Below are 26,062 nucleotides of genomic sequence, written 5' to 3'. Positions count from 1 at the left end.
CCTCTGTTTAATGTCTGGATAACCTGCTGTGAACCCATTAATTTCCCAATTTGGAATCAATTATGTAACTTATTCAGCATTTTAAATAATGTTTTATTTAAAAAAAAAAATCTGATTCCATATATTTCCATTTATGTTCAGTTTTCAGATATTTACATTTCTGTAACGGCATGTACTTTACAGCGTGGCCAAACAACTTCCCGGGGGCCCTGACGCTACACGTCATTACGTATTCTGGTCTGGACCAATGAGAGCTGAGGAGGGCGTAAAGCGGTCTCGCGTAAAAGGGATTTGACAGTTGCAGGTCTGAGCTGATCCTTCAGTTGACTTCCTCAGTGGGACAGAGACCATGGCGGCGGCTGCTGCCTGCGGCCAACACAGCGCTGCGATAACGGCCGCCGTTAGCGGCAAGAAACCGCACAGTGGCCGGGAACACGGTCGGAGGAACCGGGAGAACTCTCGCCGGAGACAAGCCGCTCTTCTGTTTCTCAGTAACATCTCCCTGGACGGACGGCCGGTCCAGAGTAATCCAGCCGACAATGTAGGAAGTCGCCACCATAAAGACGCCGACCTGGGCTTATGTCATGAGCCGGCGAACCACAGCAGCTACGGGACGTTCTCCAGCCTGGCAGCGTCTGCGAGCTGCGGGAACGTGAACCCCTCTTCGGCACCGAGGACCGGACTGCTCCCGGTACCGCCTATCCTCGTCCTGCCGTCGGACACGGGCTTCAACGATGTGGGGAGCGCGGAGGTGCTGCTGGAGTGCCGCAGAGGCTCGTTCCCCTCGCCGGGGAACAGTAACCTGCTCTCCCCGTCCCCGTCAAACAGCAGCCTGCTACCGTCGCCCCTGGGACCGCGAAAGTCTTCCACACTGCTGTCAGTTCAGAGCTGTAACTCGGTGTCCTCAGAGCCGAGACAGAGGTGAGACAACGCGGCTGTTTGTGTTTGTTCTACCGGCTGAGCAGGCGTGTCGTTTCAGCCACTGAAACGCGGCTCAGTTAGCATCTTTGTGGCCGGTGTTCACCTTAAAAACATCACTGTTAGCTTGAATGTCTCACCGTTACCTGAAAGTTTGAGGGAGGAGATTGTTGTCATAACTTGTCCATAGGTAGACTGACGGCTGGACGGTTTATCTTATAAATAATATCTCGATATTATTTGGCTGTGCCTTGATATACAATATCACACTTGCTCTCCCAAATAACATACCAAATACTGATGATCTTATAGGTTATGATGCATTACTGTACTCCCAGTAGCAGCCTATATAAAGTAGAGTTTGATGGTATGGCTTCTAAATAATATTTTGATATTTTTAGGCTATGCCATAAGATACTATTGGAGCTGCCATGATTAATTGATTATTAACCAATGCTTAAATTAATCACAAACTATTTTGATACTCGATTATTTGGTTTGAGTAATGTATTTTAAGAAAAAAATTCTCAGACTCCAGTTTCTTAAATGTGAATATTTTTGGGGTTTTTTACTCCTCTTTGACAGTAAACTGAATATGATGGGGTTATGAGAAAAACAAGACATTTGAGGACGTGATTTTGGGCTTTGGGAAACAGTGATCAACATTTTTCACCACTTGCTGACATTTTATAGGCAAGAAACTATTAATCAATTAAATGAGAAAATAATCAACCAATTAGTTGACTATGAAAATAATCATTAGTTGCGGTCTTATATACCATATTTATCTAGATCTTAATATGCACATTTACTACTCAATAGTGTATAAAGAAGAGCTGGGCAATATGGGCAAAATCAAACACTGTGACATGTCTTTGCCGATCTACGATCGGTGTCGTTACAGACAAAGAATTAAAGAAATGGGGATTCCTTTCAGTCTGTCTCCATCAAAGTGGACAAACCTAACATATAACTACCTTACTGAATCTTCAGGTAATGTATTTCAGGCATCTGTCACTTTATATATTGTTAAGACATTTTATTTTGATGTTTTGATACTGTTAAACCAAACTTCATGCTAAAAGTGGGTGTTTTATGGTAGGACCGTACTTCTTTTTTCAGTGTAAACTTTAGTTTTTCTGATCCACTTCCATCTTTAGATGCAACTGACCCTTCGCTAACCACAGCCCTTCTTAGTTACTGTTGCCACCCCTGCCAAACTTTCTATTCCTGCACTGCATTTATGCCATTTACAGTGATAACCGTGGCAGATTTTCCATCAGAAATGGGTGTAATTGTAGAAACACGAGGTCTGTGATTCCTTAGAGAAGTAAACAAAAGCAGCTTCTCATTTCTAGCTGATGATGGTGGATTTTTTCATCTAAAATAATGACTCACAAGCAAATTTCATGAGTGGAGCTGGCTGATGTAAGCTACTGCTAACTCGACTTGAGTCAGCTGAGAAGTCTTCAGCTGATGTTTTAATGTTTCCATCTGACACGTTTTAAAACAAGAACCCTGTAAAAGTGTTTATGCAAAGTTACCTAACAGCTGAGTGCATGATTTAACATTAATGTTACCAGACTGAGATTAAAGCTAACTTTCATCTCGCCAAACATTGGTTGGATGGTGAAATACGGCAGGTGTATATACATGAAAGATAACAGAAATACACTCAATAATGTGGGAAAAGGAAGCGCAGGTATTCCATTAATACAGCGGACCTTGAGATGAGTCACCCAGCCAGACCAGTCGGACCACAATCGCAGAGGGACAGTCACTTTGATTCTTCATCAGCCCACGTCCTCCTCCTCAAACCCCCACATAACAAACAGTTTACTGTCACAGAGAAGTAAAGAAACTTGATCGATTAATTGTTGCTGCTCTACCCAGTAACATCTTGACCGCATTTACAGTGCATGGTATCACCCAAAGGGGAAAGTAGTCATGGGACATGATGTGTGGCTGCTGTGATCCATTGGTGCTTTCAACAATTATTGACACAATGAGATTTTCGATAAATAATCATAAGTAATGTGATACAATGGCTAAGTGGGTAAAACTAAATAATAGAACAGGTAGATCAGACTGGTTGAGCCAGGGGATTTGAGTCAAGAACTACTCATCTACACTGCTGGAAATTTGCATCAAGAAGTCGTCATGGCAGAGAGCATTTTCAGACTGTAACGTAATTAGACAGTGTGTAGGCTTCATTTTTCCACACAGATAAATGATCAAGAATCAATAAGGAGAACCAGACCAATAAGCAATCTCAATAATGGCATCAACATCAATAAAATCTTGTCAATTCCCATTCCTCCTTCAGAAAATCAAGTCACTTAACTGCAATTCAGCCTTTAAAACCAGTAACAGACAACACGTCTCTCATATCACAATATTATGTAATCCAAAATCCAAGATGATATCATAATATCAATATAAAATCAATATATTGACCAGCCCTTGACTGTAGCTTGGTCCAGTTTATCTTTGGTTCTGAGTATTCACACTCTGCACTCAAGCTGAGGGACATGTTGACATTGGATCTGATGCTGTAAGTCTCCGGCTCCCTTTAGTGTTTGTGGTTTCGTTCCGGTGATATTAAGAATAATTTTATTTCACAGTCAAGGGAGGTTAAAGAGTGTGTCACTGGTCGTGATGTAACGTTTTTCTGTATCCACTGTTATTCATTGTTCCCTCCCTGCCTGGAGGTAAGACTGCACTGGGAGCGTTTACTGTATGTTAATGTACTGAGTCACGTCTTGCAGCCCACACAGGCTCAGGTGACGACTCCTCAGAACGAGATCCTACTCAAGTGACTAATGCCACCTGACGTTGGGAGGTGGGGGTGTGGATTATTATAAGTTCAGGAGCACTGTTATGTCTTAGTAGCTCATTTTCATGTTGGCTTTGGAAAAAGAGATAACAAAGTTGGCTTGTGCTCATTTCCCTCACTGCTGTCTTCACAAAATTAAAATTGTGTCTGCAGCGTCATCAGGTTAAGTTAAGAAAACTTTTATTGTCAGATAATTTTGGTCTTGTTGACTTATTCTCATAGTGTGTTTTCCCATTTCAATCAGGATTTTGTTAATTTTATTATGTACTTAGTTTAGATGTTGTACTAATATTTCCATTTTTTTATTCATCTTTTAGTTTATGAAATGTCAGAAAATAAATCTCAGCTCCCAAACTGACATCTTCAAATTGTCTATGTCTGATTGGCATTTTTTGGTGTTTTTAAGTGAATAATTCTATAAATCGTTTATTGAAATTTTTGATGATCAAAATGTCAAGTATTTAAAGTTGGCACCAAATGATTGAGTGTAGATCTTTAATGCGAAGTCTGTAATAGGGCTGCACAGTTAATCACAATATTCTTGAAATTGCAACATGGCCAAGTGCATTATCCAAATCACATAGCCAGAGCCAAATCACATTTTTTTTTCTTTTAAAATGTTAACTGTGTGAGACAGCAACATTATAATGAAGTAATGCAGTGTTGCAGAGATGCCCTGGCCAAAAAACATTGTTCTCCAGATGTAAGAAAACAAGTTTGTTTGGTACAGACCCCAACAAATGTCACAAAACCACAACTTTTTTGCAATTTCAGTCGAAATAATGCAGCCCTAGTTGTTACTAGCACACTGTTAAATACTAATGCATTTGAGAATTTAAGCAGATATTGAATATCTCAATACTGCCAATATATGTCTCGATATTGCCGTAAATATCATATCATAGACTTTTTTTTCATGGTATTATTGTATCTTGCGTTTTTGGTGTTGCTACATTCCTTACACCAATACCGATTCAACAATGCCCATCTCTGTGCACCCTGGTCATGTCAGGCCATACCAATCTGTGCATATTATTTCACAGTAATACTAGCACAGATAAACTGAACAACTATTATGCATTTTTGCTTTTCTAGGTTGACTTTGGATTACTGTTTTCTTCTAGAGCTCTAAACTAACAAGCATCTGTGAGCCGTTTTATCATCAGACTTGCAGATCCCCCTCTAAGCTTATCTTACATAACATCAAAATAGCATGAGTATTTAGTCAGGCTGAACAGTATCTGCAGGTGGGGAGTGAACGCGACGACCCTCCACTTCCCCTTTTAAAGCACAGACCCAAACCGTCTTTATGAACTTAAAGATGTTTGGTATCTCTGATAAAATTAGAATATATAACATACATAATGCAAAAAATCCAGCCATAGATTTATTCTCAGGTTGCATTTGCAGTCTAATAGGAAGCATCATTTTTAAAGTGGTAGCTGATGGCTTTTTCGAGGGGAAGTGAACCTGGTGACGGTTAAAAACCACCAACAGACATCATGAAGTCAAGCTGTTTCTGTGGCACACTAACCCAGAATTCTTTTCATTTGGGTGTTTACTACTGTTACTTGGGATTAGTTTGGATGGTCTCTGCTAAGAGACGGAGAAATTCAGACAAACAGACAGAGGGACAGACACGAGGTGCTTGAGCTCAGAAAGATGCAGGCGAAAAAGAGCAAGAGTAAGATGAATTTCTGACAAATAACTGTGTGAATGTGGTTGTGTAAGGAAGTGAGCGTGTGTGTACGTGAAGCTCGCTCATCTGGCAGTGGTTCAGACATGCTGTGCTTGTGTGAGTGCTGATGGATGGATCAGCTTCGTCACCACATTGGCAGCGTATCAAACCCAGAGAATGTCAGCCCTGCAGCGATAAACACTGCTTAACCTATTTACACCTAACAACAGGCCAGGAAATTACCAGCAGATAAGAGCTCATCAGTCAGACTGCTGCAGCAGTCACCAACCGTCATCTACAGCTCCTGCTGTATGACCTTTGTTTATTTACTGTGGTGCTGCACATATAAGCTAATATTTTATTGTATTTCATGCAAACATGGTTAATGTTAGTCTTACTAAGAAGGAGTGTACTTTACACACTAAGTACTAGTTTATAGCAAGTAGACTTGGCAAAGGGCTGCAGCTTCTTGTTGTTTTCGTAATTGACAGACTGATCAAGCAATTATTCTTGTGAATTAACTGATAAACTGTTTAGTGCATCCACTCTTGAGTTTAAGAATGCTGCAGCCCAAGATGAAATCCGAAATTCTCCTGCAGCCCACTCAAACCTTTAATCTAGAGCTGCAATGATTAATTGAACCAGAATTTGGTGGTCCAAGGTCAACTTCATGTCTGTCCCATTCTCGTGATATCTGAGGGACGTCTCAAGGGAATTTCATTACATCTGGCACAAACATCCACATGGACTCAAGAATGACCTTATAAAATATTTTTTGCCCACAACTGAGGGATTCATATGCAAAGTTCACACAAAAATCTAGAATTGAATGACGAAATTATGCCCTTTGCCATTTTGTGGGGCAATTTTTGTTATTTTATTCAGTTGATTTAATGGTCTGAACGAGCGAGCGCTGCTCCTCAGTGATGCACTCATTCAGCTGCACAGGACACACACACGGAGGACGAGTGAGAGGAAAATAGCCTGTAGAGCCAGAATATTTTCACATCTAACGTGGTGAACTATGGATTTATTTCAACCAAACCAGAGCCGAAGATTGTTTGAACAGTGGAAAGACTAACCATTACAGTTTTGGTGTGTTTTATCTTGTTTTTCTGTCATGTTTGAATGTTTTATGATGCGTTAACAAAACAAAAGTGTTAAAGTGTGCCTTAGTTCAGTAAAAGAGGGAAACTTGAATTTAGAAGTTATACATTTCTGTGAAACAAGGACAATGAATATCAGAATATTTCCTTCGTTAACACTTGTGAGTTTCTTTTTATCATTAGACAGTGAATACAAATGGCGCAATGTCGCAGTTTGCACACATCTCTCAGCTGAAACTCTGGAGGAGTTGCACAGGGAAGGGGGTTGACACGGACACAAACACCTGCGTGAATATATCGGCAGCCGTTGGTTGATGGAATGGCATGTGGCGAAAATTTCAACATATCGCCCATCTCTAATTATAGCTTATAGTTTCTGTCGCTGCCGAGGACATTAATGTTGAGTTTCCTGTGCTGGCTGGGACTAAAGCGGCTGCACTTACAAGCAGCCATCTCCTCACCTACACACTTCCTGGTGTGATGGAGCTGGCCGTCATCAGATATGATCATCAGTCACGCTCTGTTTAGCTTTTCTGTCTGTAACAACACCAAGTGTGTGAAGTCCTGCCAGCCTGCTAACCATCCAGCCAACTGCTTCATTAGCCTGCCCATGAACACACTCACACACACTCGCACACTAACTGACACGTATCAACAGTTAAGCTGTTTAACAGACGCTCTCATATACAGTGAGTGAGGACACTTGGCTGGTAATTTGTGCACTCTGTGGCTGCTGACGGGCTTGAACCTGTGGTTGCAGTAGGTTACAGTTTTGATTTCTCGCCTTCACTGTGTCCAAAGGGCTGTTCGGCTTCTGCACAAGCTTCAACATCTTCACCTTCAGTGAATCTGCATCTTTTATTGGGAGATTTCTGTGCATTTTAAAGTGTGAACAGAACAGCAAAGTTGCCATCGGTTCCCAAGCTGCTTAGTTTACAAGAAGCTTGATGGTATTATATAATGTTTTCATGTGTGAGAGAAGTACTAGAAAAAGAAACTAGAGAATTCACAGTTCAGCAGGATGTGTTTTTGCTGTTGTGCTGTGTCTGATTTTAGAATTTGGGACAAGGAGAGGTTTTTACTAAACTGTTTCTACTTTCTAAACTGAACATTAAACAATCATGAGTTTGGCTAAAAACTACAACAGCCTCAAACTCTTTAGAGGACAAAAACTGAGACGACATGGTTGCACTGCATTCAGAGTGAGGACTTTGTGATGTAATACATTCCCAAACTCCATGTGTACACTTAATCTTTACTGTAACTTTAACCTAAAGCTAAGTCTAACCTTAAACCTTAAACTGAGGCACAGCTCTGAGACAGCTCCTGTAGGGCTTTTCCATTGGCACTTTTGGCCACACAGAGTCAAACCAAGCCACGCTGATTTGCATGATTTCCCTTACCGGTTTCAACACAACAAGCTGCACCGAGTCGCATCAGGACTCACTGTTTCTCCTGCTTCAGGCAGCTTGTTCGCCTCTTTTCTGATCAGATTTGCTCCGTAGATATGACAGATTTAGTAACTAACTGCACCTTTTTGTTTAGTCCCTTTTGTTTTGGTTAAGTTCAAAGTCAGACTTTTCATCATAGTTTTTACTGGGGCTGCACAATATGGTACAAAAATAATATTGCAATTGTTTTCACAGATACTGCAATTGCAATATTGGCAGGGCGCCTCTGCAGCACTGCAGTACTTCATTATAATGCTGTTTTGTCACACATTTTTCCTTCAAATTCAGCTTCCGCAACCTGGATTATTGCACTTGGCCATATTGCGATTTTGATATTTCATTGCTATGCATTGCAGAAGAGTTCTCCATGTTCAGCTTTGCCCTACAGTATGTATCTTAATTTTCCACCTGCTGATTCAAGTTTATACTCAGCCTGACTGCATCCACACTCCAATTAAGGCACCAGGTCAAGTCCTCAGTGATCAACCTGAGTGTGAACTTTGCAGGATTAGTGTCTCCTGTGAGCAGCGTCGGCTGTATTTAGCTTTATTCAGCTGCTGAGAGAACATAGTCTACCAAACCGACCATGACACTGAGGATTCCCCATGATGCACTTTGCTCAGTTTGTTTCCACTGCACACTGCTATTCTGAGTTAGTTAACAGGATCTCGGCTGTCCTCTCAGATTCAGATAAACCTTCCACTGATACACCACATTTAGGAACTCATGAATTCAATTAGTATCAGGCTAAGATGCAAAACATCAATATATTATTTCACAGCCAGTATTAGTGATTAGGTGCTGCTCAGTCACAGCATCATTACTGTGACTTTATTAAGCTTAAAGCTTTATTTTGATACTTAATCTAGATATTATTATTTATATAAATGAAAATTCAAAATTATCAAGAGATAACATCCAACACAAACCAAAACAATACTTTAATGAAATGAAACTTAACTTTTCAAGGAAATGAGCACAGGCACTATTTACCAGGCAGAGTGTGGCTGTTGTTCAGGCTGTCATTTACTAACTTAGAGATGAAGTTTGTCATGATCTGCGTGGCTAACCACCTTGGTTTAACTGTTTCCTGGGGAAAATCTTGTGCATGTGTGCACGGCGCAGCTGCTTTATTAGCTACAGACAGGCATCACATATATTTTATCAATATCTTAGTGGACCCATGTGCAATATTCTGTAGTTTTGGCAATAATGTGAATGAATCCTGTCTTAATCAAGAAACAGAGGACACACTGAGGGTTGTTTGTATCAGTGTAAGGTTAATCTGTGACTGATACAGCAGGTCAGTTGCGATGCCAAGGGGAAACACTAAAACTATGCTGACCTGCCTGTCAGCCAGGTGAGGACACTCAGTCAGGCCAGTTTGGCTGAACTTCCCCCTGGAAAGGTCAAGTGTTTCCTGAATGACCTCATGGAGTCAGTGACGTGGACTGTCGAAAACTCCACATTGATGATTACGGTTTTGTAATGAGGGTTGTTCCCAGTTTAAATTAGGATTTGGTAATAAGGGCCTTCCCTGGTTTTAATTCCAGTTTTGTAACGAGGGTTGTCCCTGGTTTAAATTAGGATTTGGTATTACTCCGGATGACATCAGGGATGTTTGTTGGAAGAGTTTCAGGTTCTCTTCATTAGGGTTTATCTAAGATTCTCAGAGGCTCTTTTATTGCCAGGAGGAACTTGAACGTGACAGCACTTATTGGCTGATAAATCTGAACAGAAAAAGAAAGAGGAAGAACAAGTGCGGGTCAGCTTGACTGAGCTTGTCAGTAAATAACCACCTCATGAGAAACTGAAGCTCTGTTCACACAGACACAGTTTTACAGCTGCTGTGATCAGGACATGATCATTTTAATCCTGTCTTTATTAATCACATCGTTCATCAACCAGTTTAAACTCTAGCGTCTTACCTATAAATTACTAGAAATAAAAAACACAAATTCAGCAAAATAAAGGTATACATTACACTTAGACTGAAGCTACTGCAAAGAACTTTCATATGTTGTTGATTTTGTAGTCTCCTGTGGACAAAAGCCATAGTGTTTCCACCATAATAACCACAAAGTAAAACGTCAAAAGTAAAATTATGGAAATAAAGATCCCTCTGCTTCTTTTTAGCCGGCTAACATATGACTCACTGGCTCAGGCTCATTTCATCTGGTCAGCTAAAAACTACTTGTTGTTTAAATATAGATAAAATGCTGCCTATAAAGCTAAGAAATACAAACAATCTTCATTATTTTCTGTTTAAAAAAAGTTTTCATGATGGCACATATCAGACAACACATATACCAAGACTGATAGATATATCAGTCTTGGTATATGTGTTGTCAAAATAGCAAAAATTTGGCCAGTAATATTGGTCAAAAACATATCGGTGAGGCTCCACTTTGGATTTCATCTTATTGTTGAAATTATAATACATTTTGTAGTCGGTTTTATTAAACGGCTTTGTTAAATACTTGATTCTGATTGGTCAGTTGCTGTATTCTAAGGTCTGTTATTTCTTTGTAGCAGAACGTTGCCCAGTTCTGATCATAGACCCTTCAGGAGCAATAAAATAATTTTCAAATCGACAAAACCCTTTTTCGAAGCAATAATTTGTGTCAGTTTATTGATTTGTCTTGATAAGTAACCTCGTAATAAAAGTGATAATGTAGATTATCTGTTCCATATCGCTGACCATGAACTGCAGTGTCCACAGCGTGTGCCCTGTTTTCTTTCTACTGTCTATAATTCCACATAAAATGCAGAAAAAATACTGCAAAGGTTGTATTTGTAGCAGGGCTGTCAAGTGTTTGGCTTTCTCTGTCTGCTCTTTGTGCGTATGTTTTCTCATAGTGCCCCTCCTTTATTTTCACCCAGCAGAGTAAACAGAGTTTTAGGGTTTGGTTGTTCAAACTTGACCTGGTTGTCAATCAGCCTTTCTTTCATATTCCATCTGTCTGTCTCTCTCTCTCGATACTGATCGTTTATTATTATCACATTTCAAAACTTACTTAATTTTCATGCTAAAACCACCTTGAAACGTGTGATTTGGAGTGAGGAAGATGTTTTGTCTGCACTCATGTATGAGTTTGTCTTGATTTTTCCCCTTTTGGTTGAACTCCTTCCCCTCACACACACACACACACACGCACACATCAACATTGGCTGAATATATGTTGGAGCAGTGAGCTGCTTTGTTCCCAAAACTTCATGGTGAATTTGTTGCCTGCAGCAGAAAACTTATCAGATTCAGCAGGAACACTGATTAGACACACCCTCTGGACTAACACACACACACACTGAACCCAGAGAGGAGATGTAATCTGACTGACATCATCTGTATGTCTTGTGTGTGTGTGTGTGTGTGTGTGTGTGTGTGTGTGTGTGTGTGTGTGTGTGTGTGTGTGTGTGTGTTTAAACATGCATGCCTCTCCAGTGAAAACAGAGCTGAACCCCACTCTCCTCCACACCCTTAACACACACACACACACACACACACACACACACACACACACAATTTCTCTCCCTCTTTTATTCTGTACAAACAAATATATAAAAAATATTAGTTTTTTTTTTGCACAAACTTTTTCAGATTGTTTGCTAAATTCTGTCCACACAACGTCAGACAACTAAAGTCAAACTAAGGTTGTTCAGTCATTTAGAAGGAGTGTGACTGGCCCTGAAATTTAGACAAATACGGCTGTGACTCAACGAGACAAAGGTTCACTGTGTCCGCTCCGGGCCTGAGCTGCAGCGTTTTATCGACTCATCAATTATTAAATGATTAATTTGAGTTTGAGTAATTTTTTTTTACAGAAAAAAGGTTAAAATTCATTGATTTTCTGGTGTCTTTGCTCCTTTATGACAGTAAATTGAATATATTTGGTTTTGTGGACAAAATAAGACACTGATCGACACTTTTCACCATTTTTTGACATTTTATAGACAAAAAACTTAAGAAAATAATCAACAGGTTAATCAACGATAAAAATAATCGTTAGTTGCAGACATTCAATTTCTGATGATAACCTGTCGCCATCAGTGTGAGCAGGCGGCAGTTTTCCTGTGACCTTTCTGTGTGCGTGCGTGTGTATGTGTGTCTAGTCTGGTTAGAGAACAGATACTCATCGCTGTACTCCTCCCACACACACCCACACAGTCTTATCAATCACATTTGGTTTGCAGGATTCTGTGAATGTGTTAATGCCTCCAACAGGCTGATAAAAGGACATTTTCCTTCTTCTTTAATACTCAAATCATTGCCATTTTTTATAAGGAGTGAATCAGCTGAACTAGTATATCGTTCTCCAAAGATGCCCTGCTTCATATTCATACAGTGTGTTTGCATACACTCTGATAAGTCCATTATAACCAGATTTATTTAATCTGGTCTGTCACATAAACATGTTAACCAGATTACATAATATTGGGATTGTAGTCAGAGTGAGGACAACCACATCAGCAGAGCTGGATTATACACAATCTATCAAAGATACCCTGGAAACATACACAGAGGTAGGTAGAGGCCAGTAAACTATAGCAAATTCAGTGGGAAACCAGTAAGATGACATGAACGAGGCCAGTGACCAGGACGGAGAACCAGCTCCAGTTTAGAACCAAATGGTCTGAACCATCGGAATAGAATGACTCTGAGCTCATCAATTCCTTTTTATCAATGCTGATTTGTTTTTCTGATGGTTTTGTATTTTAAAATGATGTCAAACTCATGCTCCCATACTGCTGGAAACTCACAACCAAAATTAGTCATGGCAGAGAAGAAGAAATGGTCCATGAGCCACACTGAGCCATATATGACTTTATTGTTTTTTCCCACCCCTACTGGGCAGCACATGGAAGGGTAACGCAGCTTGTTTGTGTTTGGCACTCTGGCATTCTCAACTGTCTGTGAAGTCGGCTGAACTACTGTTAAGCAAGATGTCGATACCACCTCCTCTATAACCGTCCAGTGTGACTGAGTATTCGATTCACAGCGCTGTCAACAACCACGCAGCCCACTAGGATTTTTATAACTGAAGTATGACCAGGACTGAGTGGAAATCTGATGTATTCACACATTAACGTGTGAGTCTTTCAGTTAAGAAATACAACTAATGTAGGCTGAATTCAAGTTGTCTCTGCCTTGTTAGGTTATTTGGTCTGCAGCAGGGTTAACATCAACGGTAAATGTTTAATTTTGTTGTTTTTTTTCGTGAAGAAAAGGAGGGATAAGAAATGCAGGATGATTTTTTTTCTGTAGATTAGGCAGGAGAAGAAGCAGGAGGAGTCTGTTAATCTTGTGATGTAAGACACACAACAGGCCAGCTATGTGTGTGTGTCGCTTAGTCAGAGGCCCCTGCAGTGTAATCTGTGGAACGTCCAGCATCCGTCCGTCAATGTCAGAGGTGCAGACAGAGTGTTCTTACACACAGCAGGCAGCTGTGCGTGTGTGCGTGCATGCGCGATGAGGATTTAGACAACAGAACATTTAATCTATGGTTGGTGGTTGGTCAGTGACAGTTTGTGTACGTGTGTGTGATTAGGATTTAGTGTGAGAGGTATTTAAGTAAAGCTTTGTGTATGTGTGTGTGTGTGTGTGTGTGTGTGTGTGTGTGTGTGTGTGTGTGTAGGACAGTTCTGAAAGCAGTTATAGACATAACTGAACCTACTTCCGCAGTTGAAATCAGCCCAGCAGTTCACTTCAGCACAGCTTCAGTTCCAACAACCTGACACAGAAGAAACATCCTGTCATCGTCCTCCGTCTGATTAATTGAAGTTGTTCAGATATGTGTCAGATGTTTGACCTCCATCAAACTATTCATCAGATCACTCTTGATGTGCCAGAAATTTGTCCACATTGGAAAATTATTTGGAGGAGACCAATTCAGGGTGAAAAATCTGTACAGTGGCTGTCTGACTTTAGATCTTTCTCATACAGTGTAAATGGATATGAGACTGTAACTATGCAATATATTAAGTGGTACAGAAGAAAAAAGAGCTGCATGTGGATACCACAAACAAAGTTCGGGTCAGCATTTTAACCGCCAATTTTCTTCTTGCTGTATATTCAGCTGCATGGTAACCATAGTGACAGTAGTGATGCTAGGCTAGGTTAGTAAGTAGCTGACTGGTGAAACTAGTCTGACTGCGAGTTAAATTGACTACAAACATGGAGGAGGATTTAAACAGTGGAGTAGATCAGATAAGTGATTTTTGTTCAGCATCTTAGGGGCATAAAACGGTCCAAACATTAAAAGTTTGTAACTGAAGCAACTTGTTCAGTTCAGTGGTGTATGAGCATGAGCACAAAAAAAAAAAAATCTAAAATCAACATGCTGAACGACCTTAATATTGATTCCTGTCCCTACAGAGGAAGAGATCTGCAGAGATTAAGTCGCTGTGTGTTGATATAAGTCAGTGGTGTGTGCTGCTGCCTGCTGTGTGTGTGTGTGTGTGTGTGTGTGTGTGTGTGTGTGTGTGTGTGTGTGTGTGTGTGTGTGTGTGTGTGTGTGTGTGAGTGAGTGAGTGAGTGAGTCTATTCTGAGCTAAACCACTCTGCCTCTGATCAGTGGAACCTGTATGCGAGGAGGAAGCAGCTGTCAGCTCGTCCATCAAGACGCAACAAAAGCAAATATCATTGATCCTCGAGGGCGAATCAGGACGTAGCAGGACAGAGACAGTGACATGTTCAGGATAGCATGAAGTACAACACCCAGGGACAGACGCTAATATTTTTAAGCACTGGGCACCAAAGGACACCAAACCATAATATAAACTTAGGTAAAACATGCAGGATAAACAATTTAATGCAACTTAAAGGAGAAATCTGTAATATATTTGCTGTAATATATAATAAAATGCTGCAGGGCGACACCCCTTTGAAATTTCTATTCTGGCCTTGAATAATAGGGGTAATTGATGCTGAATGAGATGGTGTCTATTTATGTGTCATAAGAAATCATTAATAATCTTGTAGAAGGAGTGGATGTTTATAACTGTTAAAGTGAGCAATGACAGTCACTGTACTCAAACTCCAGAGTGTGTATTTTCAGAGCAGTGGGCTTTTGTTTGCAAGGTAACTGGCTTACAGACAGTTATAAACAGCTGAACACGTTTGCTACTGTACCTGCTGCTTCCAGCTCTGAGAAGTATCTGGAAGACCTCTGATTTTTAGGCAGTTTCAGTTGTTTTTAGCTTGACTCGTAGCGGCTAACTAACTAGCTCCCTGTCACAACGAACCACGCTGACCTGATTAATATCACTGCTGCATTAATGTGTACGTTGCATTTTACTGCTATAGATGTTCAAGGTTGTGCTTATTTTTAGAGCTGTAATGATTAATTTTTAATTTTTTAATTTTTTTACTTTTTTTAAAGGAAAAAAGTCAAAATTCTCCGATTTCAGTTTCTTCAGTGTCAAAATTTTCTGGTTTCTTTACTCCACTATGTAAATAAACTGGATAGCTTTGTGTTAAAGAGACAAAACAAGACATTTGAGGATGCCGTTTTGGGCTTTGGGAGACACTGATTGACATTTTTCCCCATTTTATAACAAACAACTATTAATTTATTCATCGAGAAAATAATCGACTGATTAATCTGCTATGAAAATAATTCTTAGTTGCAGTCCTGCTTATTGTAGCTACTTTATATACCATTGCGTAGCCTAATCTACATTAATGTGTAATATTCTATAAGAACAACATTTGTTTGCACTGTATTAGAATTTTCAGTATGTTATCTTTGCGAAAATATGTATATCAAGATTTATATTGTGTATTGCGGAAGAGCCACAGGCCATCGAGTCATGGTTAATGTTAAACCCTGAACACCACTCTGCATTCAGTATGCAGAGATAAACACAGTCAGTCAGATAGGAATCTGTCTTTATTTGCATTTTGAATGCAATTGAAAGTTCTTCCTGGCTCAGGAAAAGACTCTGACTCTTGTATTTTACCATCATACCATCTTACTTTTTGAAACATAGGGTCAGTTATTGTTCACGAAATCATCCAGTTTCAAGTTAAAGCATCCAGTCTCATTTTGTCATCAAAAAACATTCAGTTTCATGATGTCATGCACTTTGAAAGTTTGTGGTAGAAGGGAAGCAGAAATAGAAAGATACTTGTGATTCCTGTCATCAACTCTTACAATTTTGGAATGAAGGAAGATATTTTTGGAGCGATAAAGGGAGAGATGAAGGCAAGAAAAAAGATAGTAGTGACGAGTTAAAAGTGGCAGTGGCATAGATGAGAAGATCATAGCTGTTTGTCAGACTTCCTGGATAATCTGACATTTTCTTTGTAGTGTTGTGACAGACTGTTCAGTGGTTCAGTCTGGTCCACAGCTCACAGCACAAAAAGATGAATGCAGGAAGATGATAGAGAGGGTTTTAACTGACCTAATTTTCCAGGTTGTAAAGATGCTGTTTAAATTTCAAGGGCAGCGATTTAAAATTAAAACAGGGTTTTGGCAGATCCTTAAACTGCCTTAAAAAGTCTTAGCCAGGGGCAGAAAATGAAACAAGTGACCAGAGAAAAAAAGGAAGTTTAAAAAAAAGAGACACATGAGAGAAAGCTGAAATCAGGCCGAAAGAGTACAGAATAAAAACATTCAACAGAAATCATTTTTTATTCTATTTTAGGCATACAGTGCTCTGACAGTGTGTGTTTGCACTGGTTTATTTTAAGCTAAAACGACAGCAGCTATTATTAGTGTGACTCTGGAGTTGTTCATGACTCAAACTGGATAAAATGACTCTGCGTCCCAGACAAATCCATCACTACAGTCCCCAAAAACAGGCCAGCTGTGGCCTCTGGGCCCTGACCCGCAGAGTTCCTGTGTCTTGTGTGATTTAATGGAGCTGAAGGTCATTTCAGTCTGAATTTCACATCATACTGCAATTCTGACACATAACATAGATGTTCTTTAATATTTAAATCAATTAATAAGTACTCAGATCTTTTACTTACTTAAGTAAAAGTAGCAGTTTTACAGTGTAGAAATACTCTCTTACATGTGCTGCATTTAAAATGTTACTTAAAGGACCAGTGTGTAGATTTAGTGGCATCTAGTGGTGAGCTTGCAGATTGTAAACACCTCGTCTCACTCTACCCTCCCTGCTGTGTAGGAGAGCCTATGGTGGCCATGAAACTCACTGTTTCCGTATCACAGAAACATTAAAGCTGTAGTGTTTATTTGATTAAATCATCATTATTGTCTTGTCTCATGACTAAAGTCAGTATTTTTTGGCGATGTGTCACTGCAAAATGAACAGCATTAACATAAAAAGTCACACACTCTAATACTTCATTGGATCGCCTTTAGCTTTGATTACGTCACGCATTCTCCATGGTATCATTTCGATAACCTTATGCAGTGTCACATCATTTATTTCTGTCCACAGTTGCATTAATTTTTCACAAAGGTCTTGTATTGATGATGGGAGAGTCGGACTGCTGTGTAAAGTCTTCTCCAGCACGTCCTAAAGATTCTCAGTGGGGTTCAGATCTGGATTCTGTGGTGGACAATCCATGTGTGAAAATGGTGTCTCATGCTCTCTGAACCTCTCTTTCACTATTTGAGCCCGATGAATCCTGGTATTGTCATCCTGGAATATGTCGTGTCATCAGGGAATTAAAAACCCATTGATGTAAAAACCTGCTCATTCAGTATATTCAGGTAGTGAACTGAACTCAGTTTTTGGGCTCATAACGTTGCTGAACCTCGATCTGAACAACTGAAGCAGCCCCAGATCATAACACTGCCCCCACAGGCTCGTACAGTAGGCACTAGGCATGATGGGAGCATCACTTCATCTGCCTCTCTTCTTACCCTGATGCCCCCATCACTCTGGAACAGGGTAAATCTGGACTCATCAGACCACATGACCTTTTTCCATTGATCCAGAATCCAATCTTTATGCACCCTACCAAATTGAAGCCACACTGATAAGTGGTTTTCTTAAGGCCACACAGCTGTTTAGTCCCAATCCCTTGAGTTCTCTTCACATTGTTTGTGGAAATGTTCTTACTTTCACTAAACACAGCTTTGAGTTCTACTGTTAATTTTTTACGATTTGATTTCACCAAACATTTCATTCAAGATTTTTTTCCGACCACATTTCTTCCTTGAAGATGATGGTTCACCACCATCCTTCCAGGTTTTAATAATGTGTTGGACGGTTCTTAACCCAGTTTTAGTAGTTTCATCATTCTTTTAAGTTGCTTTCTTTGCTTGATGCAGGTCAGTAATTTCTTCAGTAATGTCTTTTGTCTTCTGACATGGTTGTTTAAGAAATGAGAAGCTCCTCACTGCATCAGTTAGGGTTAAATAACTTCTTGTCAGCTGAAACATACTAATCACTGCAGTAATTATCCAATGGAAGACTCTTACCTGTTTGATTAGTTAAGTCCAGGTGGTGACTTTTTTTGGCCAGGCAGTGTGTTTTGATAATTAATTAATCAGTTCAGTTCAGTAATTTATCATGAAAATAACTGATAATAAAAATAATTTTAGGTTGCAGCCCAACTGTGTAGAGATCATCCTAGATAATTTGTCACCACAAACTCTTGAGCAGGGCATGAAAACCCTGTCTGCTCCCTGTCTCACTGCGATGGTCAAATGAAGGAAATCTGCTGTTTTTATTAATTTATTCACGTGTTCATTAATTCTTTTATTTGTTGTTTCATAGCAACAGAAATATTGTGAAACTTACCTGCTGAAACATATTAAGTTTCTGTGTAAAAGGGCATCAGCTAAAACTTAACATGACTCCAGTGAAAAGCTTTGCTGTTTTGTTTTGGCTGGTTTGGCCTTTAGTTTAATGGCACAGAGCTAAAAATATTTACGGAATAATGTCACATTCAGAAAATCTAAAAAGTCTAAAAGCAGATTATGTGTACACATCTGAGCTTGTTTTGGTCTAAACGTCCTTTTTCAAGATGGTATCTAGAAAAAATCTTTGTGAAAACCTGGACAGGTGATAGATGGACTGATATTGTAAAGGTTACTGCTTCAGTGTCCTCAGTATCTCCTCAGAACGTGACAGTGAAGTTCATCCAGCTCACCAGGACCCTCAGGATATTAGTGAGCATGCAGGCAGTATGTGTCTTTATCTAAACACCCATCATCATCATCATCATCATCATCATCATCATCATCATCATCATCATCCTCAGCGGCGAGGGAAACTGCAAACTGGATTTTTCCGTTCCCACAGAAGGAAAATTTTCCACAACATCCCAGAGAGATGTGGCCGGCTGGTTCTCATGGAAATGGGCCACTGGTCAGACTGTTGTGATAATGAGTCTGCAGATCCACAGCTTCGATACTGGGACGGATTTAGAAAGACTGGAAGAGAAGTGGCGTCAGCTATCGCACAGTTACCCAGAAATTGTTGATGTTTATGACTACAGCATTTTCCACAGACTCCTTCTAGCTGAGAAAATAATTTAGAGATAACTAAAAGGGATGTTTATTGTGCCGGTGTATCATTTGCTATAATTAACACGTCCTGTTAAATATCAGTCACACTCGTGCTGAAGAACTTTACGATCATAATTGTGTGTGTAGGTTTGTTTGTTGTCTGTCCAAACATGTTGTTAAGTCATAATTGTTATCCTCACTGTAGCTGTCAATTATGAGATAAGTTAGCTTCTGAGTTGATCATTACTGAGGCATTGAATAACACTGCTCATTATTCTCCAGTGGTACCTTGTGAGTGCAGCTGCCTATGAAACCTTAATACTTTTTTTTGGTACAGACACAAATGTGTCTGCAGCGTCCAGTAAGTTGGCATTGAATGTCTTGTTAGATTTTTATCAGATTTGGTAGTGTGAGGCTATTTTATTATAAGTCAGAACAGCACATACAGATACTTCACCAAAAACAGCATGGCTGCGTTACTTTTTAGGGAATCAAAAACCATTGATCCTATTAAGGCAATTTTATGTGTTTTTTAAATTATGATTTTCACCAGCTTGTATGCATTCATGTCAAGTGATTGATCGATTATTGAATTAATCACTAACTATTTTGATAATCTATTAATTTTAATCTATTTAAGAAAAAAAAGTCACAATTCTCTGATTCCACCTTCTTAAATGTGGAATATTTACTGCTTTTTATCCCTTTATGAAAGTAAACAGAATATCCTTTGGTTGTGCACAAAACAAGACATTTTTGGACATCATCTTGTACTTAAAGATTAACATTTTTCACCATTTTCTAACATTTTATGGACCAAACAACTAATCTGTCAATTGCGAAAGTAAGCAACAGATTAATCAACAACTAAGATAATTATTAGTTGCAGTCCTAGAGTTTAATGAGCTTTTGTTTTATAGACATGTCTAGTTATTTTGTGACCTCGCCTGAACCCGAGCGTTTGTGATACATTAATTAATTGTGGTTTATTGGTCAGCCGTAGTCCTCCGTCAGTCTGATGCTGCTGTGCTGTAACGTTATGACTGAACTCCAGCAGCCGACACTGACAGTGAATATTCATGTATCTTATGTGTCTCAAATTTAAATTTATTTGATGATTGTTGTAAAATGTTCCTAGTCTCTTATTCAGCGTAAATAATCATATTCATATTTACTATCATCAAAAAGGGAATTAATACTGCTGTCAAAATAAACAATAGCCGTTCTCTGGAGGCCCAGACATTCTTACTTCGCTCTTTTGGGATCCTTTTCCTTTCCAGGAAGGATGGGGAGCCAGATCTCATGATGGGTTTGTTTATTTGTTTTACAACCTGCTACACAGCAGCTTTTCAGCCATTTATCTCATTATTTGAAACTATGATCTTTCCCACAAAAAGGGCGACTGTGGGTCACTGACAAATTGCTGGCCTGATGTATGGCCTGTTTATAGCAACTTTATAAACTGCTTTCTTTTGCTGAATGCAAACAGGCTTGTAGAGAAATATGTTCGTATTCCTCATTTCTCATTTTGTCATCAGTACAGAAATATGGGTATCATAATGGCGACGTTATCAAAACAATGCATACGACATCCGTCCCTACTCATGTGCTACATTAGATATGTACCCCAGTGCGGTTGAAAAGACAGATAATTATTCATTATTTATGGGATGCTTGAATTTAAAATAAAATGATTCACAAAGATGCAAATGAAAACAAAGAAGAAGAAAACTCTCTTAGGCTTTGGTTCCAGCAGGTCCTGCTCAAAGACACTTCAGCAGAGACTGATGGCTGTAATAAGGATCATGCAACCCTAAATGTGTCACTGTGTCGACCCTTGTGACCATATTTGTCTTTAACCTAAACACCAGCCACCATCATCATCATCATCATCCATTCCCACACAGTAGTAACATTCCACAGCATTCCGGAATGCTGTGGATGATGGTTCCCATGGAAATGGAATGCTGAGAATATTCCATCACGTGACCGCGGTTACAGTAGTTACCAAAGTTAGAATCTTGACCGGAGAAGTGACAGCCGCGGCGGTTGTGTTCTGGATATTCTTACTTTTAATCTTTATTTTTATCCAGAGGAGGCTGACAGATCATCAGCTTCACTGGAGCTGAATGATGTAGTGTCTAAACTGATGCTGTGCTCCGTTTCCATCAGCACATTCACTTCTCATTCAATCGTACATACACCATCATACACATAGAGCCGCAGAGAATCAGGACTATTGTGTCTGTGTATTATCTCAGGTGATAGATTAAAAAAAAACAATGCAATATTTATAAGAAACACAGTCCTGTGCTTCACATGGTAGCAATGACAGATCTCTCTGATTGTTGTTGAATGTCAAAATGTTTTTCTAGGAAGAACTGATCAAAACCAGATGTTGATGTTGTTTCAGACTGCCGATCGTTGAGGCTGAGATCAGGAAATTCTCTGTGTGACTGTGTGGATACTTAACTGCAGTGACCACATTAACTTTGTTCAGTGATACGGAGCGAGGCAGCTGGGCTAGCCAGTCATCTTATCACTTGGTAAGGCAAATTTCTACAGCCTAACTATTGAAATGAGTCTTTACAGACATTAGAGCGGCCCGATAAATACACTTAACATCGACATGACAGAATAACATCATGAACAACAGCTAGAAATATAACTGACAGCAGAGCCACAGGAAGGAAGAAAACTTACATAGGTACTTTAAAAATAAAATTTCAGAACATTCCAAACAGTAGCTGGGAAAACACTGTTAATGTAACTGCTTTGGGGTCACTTTCTAATGTAAACATGAATATTTACAGCATTACATCAATTTACAGCATTACGTCTCTGAGAATCTCTTTTATATCCAAGCAGAATTGGAGACAATGTCTCTGAGTATTACATAATAGTTTAGATTAACAAGACATGTGCAAGTAGTTAATATGCAAACTGTCGACAACTATACTTTCTCTTTTGCACGTGCCAAAACACATGCTGTGCCTTTTATAAAGGTTGAATGAACAACAAACTTAAAGATTTTGATTTCAGGTTTTTAAGTATTTAAAGTCCAGAAAAGAACAACTCATATTCATGTGGTCACTCCAAGTCAGTACAGTCCAGACTAACCTAGATGTAGATATTCTGTGCTCACAGCTTCTATACAACCAATCTAGGTCCAAATAAACTCCAAAAAGGTAAACAAAAAAGCTAAAAAATGATCCCCCTTTCATGATTCTATGATGTGTAGCGTGTATTAGATTTTGCGCACTTATGCTGATGAGATTTACTCCTTGGGTACTGAAATTTGGTTTCAAAAAATGGGGTATTTTTCGCTACTCGATAGTATTGAAGCAATTTGGCAGCTGCCATAAAAGTAAGAATTACGCAGGTTTGTCACAGTGATGGTATCACTGGTCAAATTGGGTGCATGAGCCTAAACTGGTGTCATTTTAGACCTTTTGCAGATGTGATCGCTGCCAGTGAGATGGCATCTGATGCAGTCTTTAGAAAACACAGTCTGTGTCTGTTTTAAGAAAAGACAAAGCTCAGCACTCACCATCATCTTACCAGATGTGTCCAAGCTGACGAACCCAGTCAGTTGTGGGGAGAGGTGTCTAAGAATGAACCCAGAGTGAAAATTATCTGACCAAAAGTGCTGCAGGAGTCTTGTTCAGTGCTTCTGAAAAAGGCACCAGGCAGCTGCTCAGTCAGGAATTTATGGAGAGGAAAAAAAAAGACTGAAATGTAAAGCAGATTCTCAGTCACCCCTTTCTTGCTGCTGCATTGAAGATGTATGAGTCACGACACCACTGTGATGTGACTTAATGTGAATCTGATGAATTTTACACTAATTCAAACACCTAAATGACAAAGTATATCATCCGTGGGTGTGAAAATACTGTACATGCCCACTCATATATGCACTTGGATAGCAATTCCTGTGACAAATGGGTGAATTATGTTTTTGGGTGGAATGTTAAAGGACCACCAACTCAACGTGACTGAAGGAGGAGACGCATCTACATACATAACTGAACACACATGCTCACACGCATACAATACAGACACTCACACTAACGCTCAGCTCCCTTAAACAGACGCTTCACTACCCTGTTAAGAGTACTCAGGGCTGATGGTAGGAAGTGTGTGTGTGTGTGTGTGTGTGTGTGTGTGTGTGTGTGTGTGTGTGTGTGTGTGTGTGTGTGTGTGTGTGTGTGTGTGTGTGTGTGTGTGTGTGTGTGTGTGTGTGTGTGTCATAGTGAGCAGCAGTGATAACAGAGATTTAAACTCCATGTGTTGTGGAATCAGCAGGTCAGCCATAAAAAAACAGTGACAGATGCTCTGCGCGTGTGCGTATCTGTATTGTATGTGTGTGTGAGCATGTGTGTTCATTTATATATATATGTGTGTGTGTGTGTGTGTGTGTGTTCACAGTTGTGTAATAGTTCTGTTTCGCAGCAGAAGGTCTTATTGCTCTGCTTTCCTCTGGGGTTTGGGTCCCAGTCTGCTTTGTGTGTGTGTGTGTGTGTGTGTGTGTGTGTGTGTGTGTCATGTTGTCATATTGTTCCTTATCCGAACCAAGGCAACATATTGATTATAGCATCAATATTGTGACATGAAAATCACATTATAAATATATTAAAGCCTGAGTGATATTGTCTAGTCAATATTGGCCTACCACAGCTATATCAGTCTACATACAGTAGTTATCAGCATATATGTTTGCTGATATGTGCTGATATGAAAATGTTTTTTTTAACAGAATGTGATGCAGATTGTTTCAGCATTCTGTGTATATTTTTTTCTTCATTCAGGTTTAAGATATCTATATATTTTTAAGGGGGTTTGGAGCTTCTTCCTGCACGCTGATGCCATCATTTCTCAAAGAAAAAAGCATATGAAAAAGTTTTCGATCAGAGGCAAATCTGTCTGTATGGGCCACAGAAATGGCCTCTTTATGCAAATAAACAACATATGAGAAACATCTGTTTGTGGTTAGTGTGTGTGTGTGTGTGTGTGTGTGTGTGTGTGTGTGTGTGTGTGTGTGTGTGTGTGTGTGTGTGTGTGCTGGAGGGTTGTGTGGAGAACGTGCTGTGTGTGTTTATGTGCTGTGAGATTATGTATGTGCCCCACTGTTTGAAATAACGGCCCCAAAATGGTTCTTCCTAATAGGGGCTGGGGTTCTTCCTAGAACCATTTGCTTCTGAAGAACCCTTTTTTTTGGAAGATAGGGTTTGTTGAGGGTTCTTTGTAAGACTAAGTGTTCCAGTAAGAACCTTTTGGAAGAAAGAGTTTTTCAAAGATAAAAAGTTTCTCACCCTCAAATATTCAAATGTTCATCCATATTTCAAATGTTATCTGAAATTCCCTTAATCACTCTTTTTTCTTGCGTTCTTGTAATTTGGCCTCATCTGTAGAACACAGTATGGTTCTTTGTAGAAAAAGGTGTTAAAATAGGGTATTTTTTTGATCACCCTTGGTGGGTTCTAGATGAAACCCTTTGAATATAAAAGGATTCTCGGTAGAACCCTCCTACCCTCCTCCTTATGTTGGGTTCTAGGTAGAAGCCTTTGAAAGGGTTCCAAGTGGAGGCTAATTTCCATCTGTAGTCCCTTGGCAAACGATATATAAAGGGTTCTCCTATGTGGACAAACCAGAGAACCTACAGTTCTAGTTAGCACCTCTATTTCCAAGAGTGTAAATGTAAATGTGAGAATGTGGATTAAAGGGGATGCATGCACACTGTGCGTAACATGCAATTGTAGTGTGTGTGTGTGTGTGTGTGTGTGTGTGTGTGTGTGTGTGTGTGTGTGTGTGTGTGTGTGTGTGTGTGTGTGTGTGTGTGTGTGTGTAACTCTATGCTGCAGTGTCAGTAGTGTTATGTAACTGCTGTGATGTCAGTGAGCTGAGCTCCTTGGCCTGCTTTCATGTCGAGGTCTGTTGTTTTAATCCACAAGGTCGACACAGTGGCACAACCTGGCTCATAACCTGACCTTCAGCAAACAGTCACAGGAAACACACACACACACACACACACACACACACACACACACACACACACACACAGCCTCAGTTTTGAGGCTGTCCTCAGCATGGTTTGATTTTAAGCTTAATTTTGTCTGTCTGCGTGAGTGTGTGTATGTCTTACTCAAATGTGTTGTAAGGAGGAAGTGTAATAAGTTACTTTTTACTCCTTTTAAAAAGGGATATTATTACTTTTCTTATAATTTGGTATTAAACCAATTAGTTAAGTTACGGATGATATTACTATATTACTTTTGTACCTTGTTGACGTTGTTGTTGCGTTTCAAAGTTGAACTGCTGATCCAGTGAACTGTTGGGTGCAGAAAGCTTTTGTTGTCGCTGTCCAGATGTCAGCTGTGGTGGAAACAAAGTCTTCCTCTGAGTGTGGCCTTCAAATTCACTGCATTTTCTCTCTGGAGGAGCAAAACAAACCCAAAATAATGACAATACTTCCACGAATGGAAAGTATGTCTTTCTCCAGGGGCGCAGATCACAAGTTCCATCATGATACAATATATCAATTCTTTGGGAGATGACATGATATCTGCTGATCAATTCAGGGGTCTGCAATCGATATCAGACAATATATGTCGATGTCAACTCAAAAAGCAACTAAATCATGATTT

The 26,062-nt window shown here is 39.6% G+C and overlaps 1 protein-coding gene across 1 annotated transcript in view; it reads left to right on the top strand.

Annotated features, from left to right (window-relative positions):
* The first annotated feature begins 298 nt into the window (after positions 1 to 298).
* Positions 299 to 26,062, top strand: part of cables2b (Cdk5 and Abl enzyme substrate 2b) — a 47,675-nt gene continuing 21,911 nt past the window's right edge. The window contains exon 1 of the mRNA XM_084720318.1: positions 299 to 921. Within this exon, the coding sequence (XP_084576444.1) occupies positions 350 to 921 (572 nt within the window). The 5' untranslated portion in view covers positions 299 to 349. The remainder of the gene's footprint in view (positions 922 to 26,062) is intronic.

The sequence above is a fragment of the Lutjanus erythropterus genome, chromosome 6 (genome assembly GCF_056507025.1).
Source record: "Lutjanus erythropterus isolate fLutEry1 chromosome 6, fLutEry1.hap2, whole genome shotgun sequence".
NCBI lineage: Eukaryota > Metazoa > Chordata > Actinopteri > Lutjaniformes > Lutjanidae > Lutjanus > Lutjanus erythropterus.
Note: the sequence above shows the minus strand (reverse complement) of the source record. Positions and strands in the feature narration are given on the sequence as shown.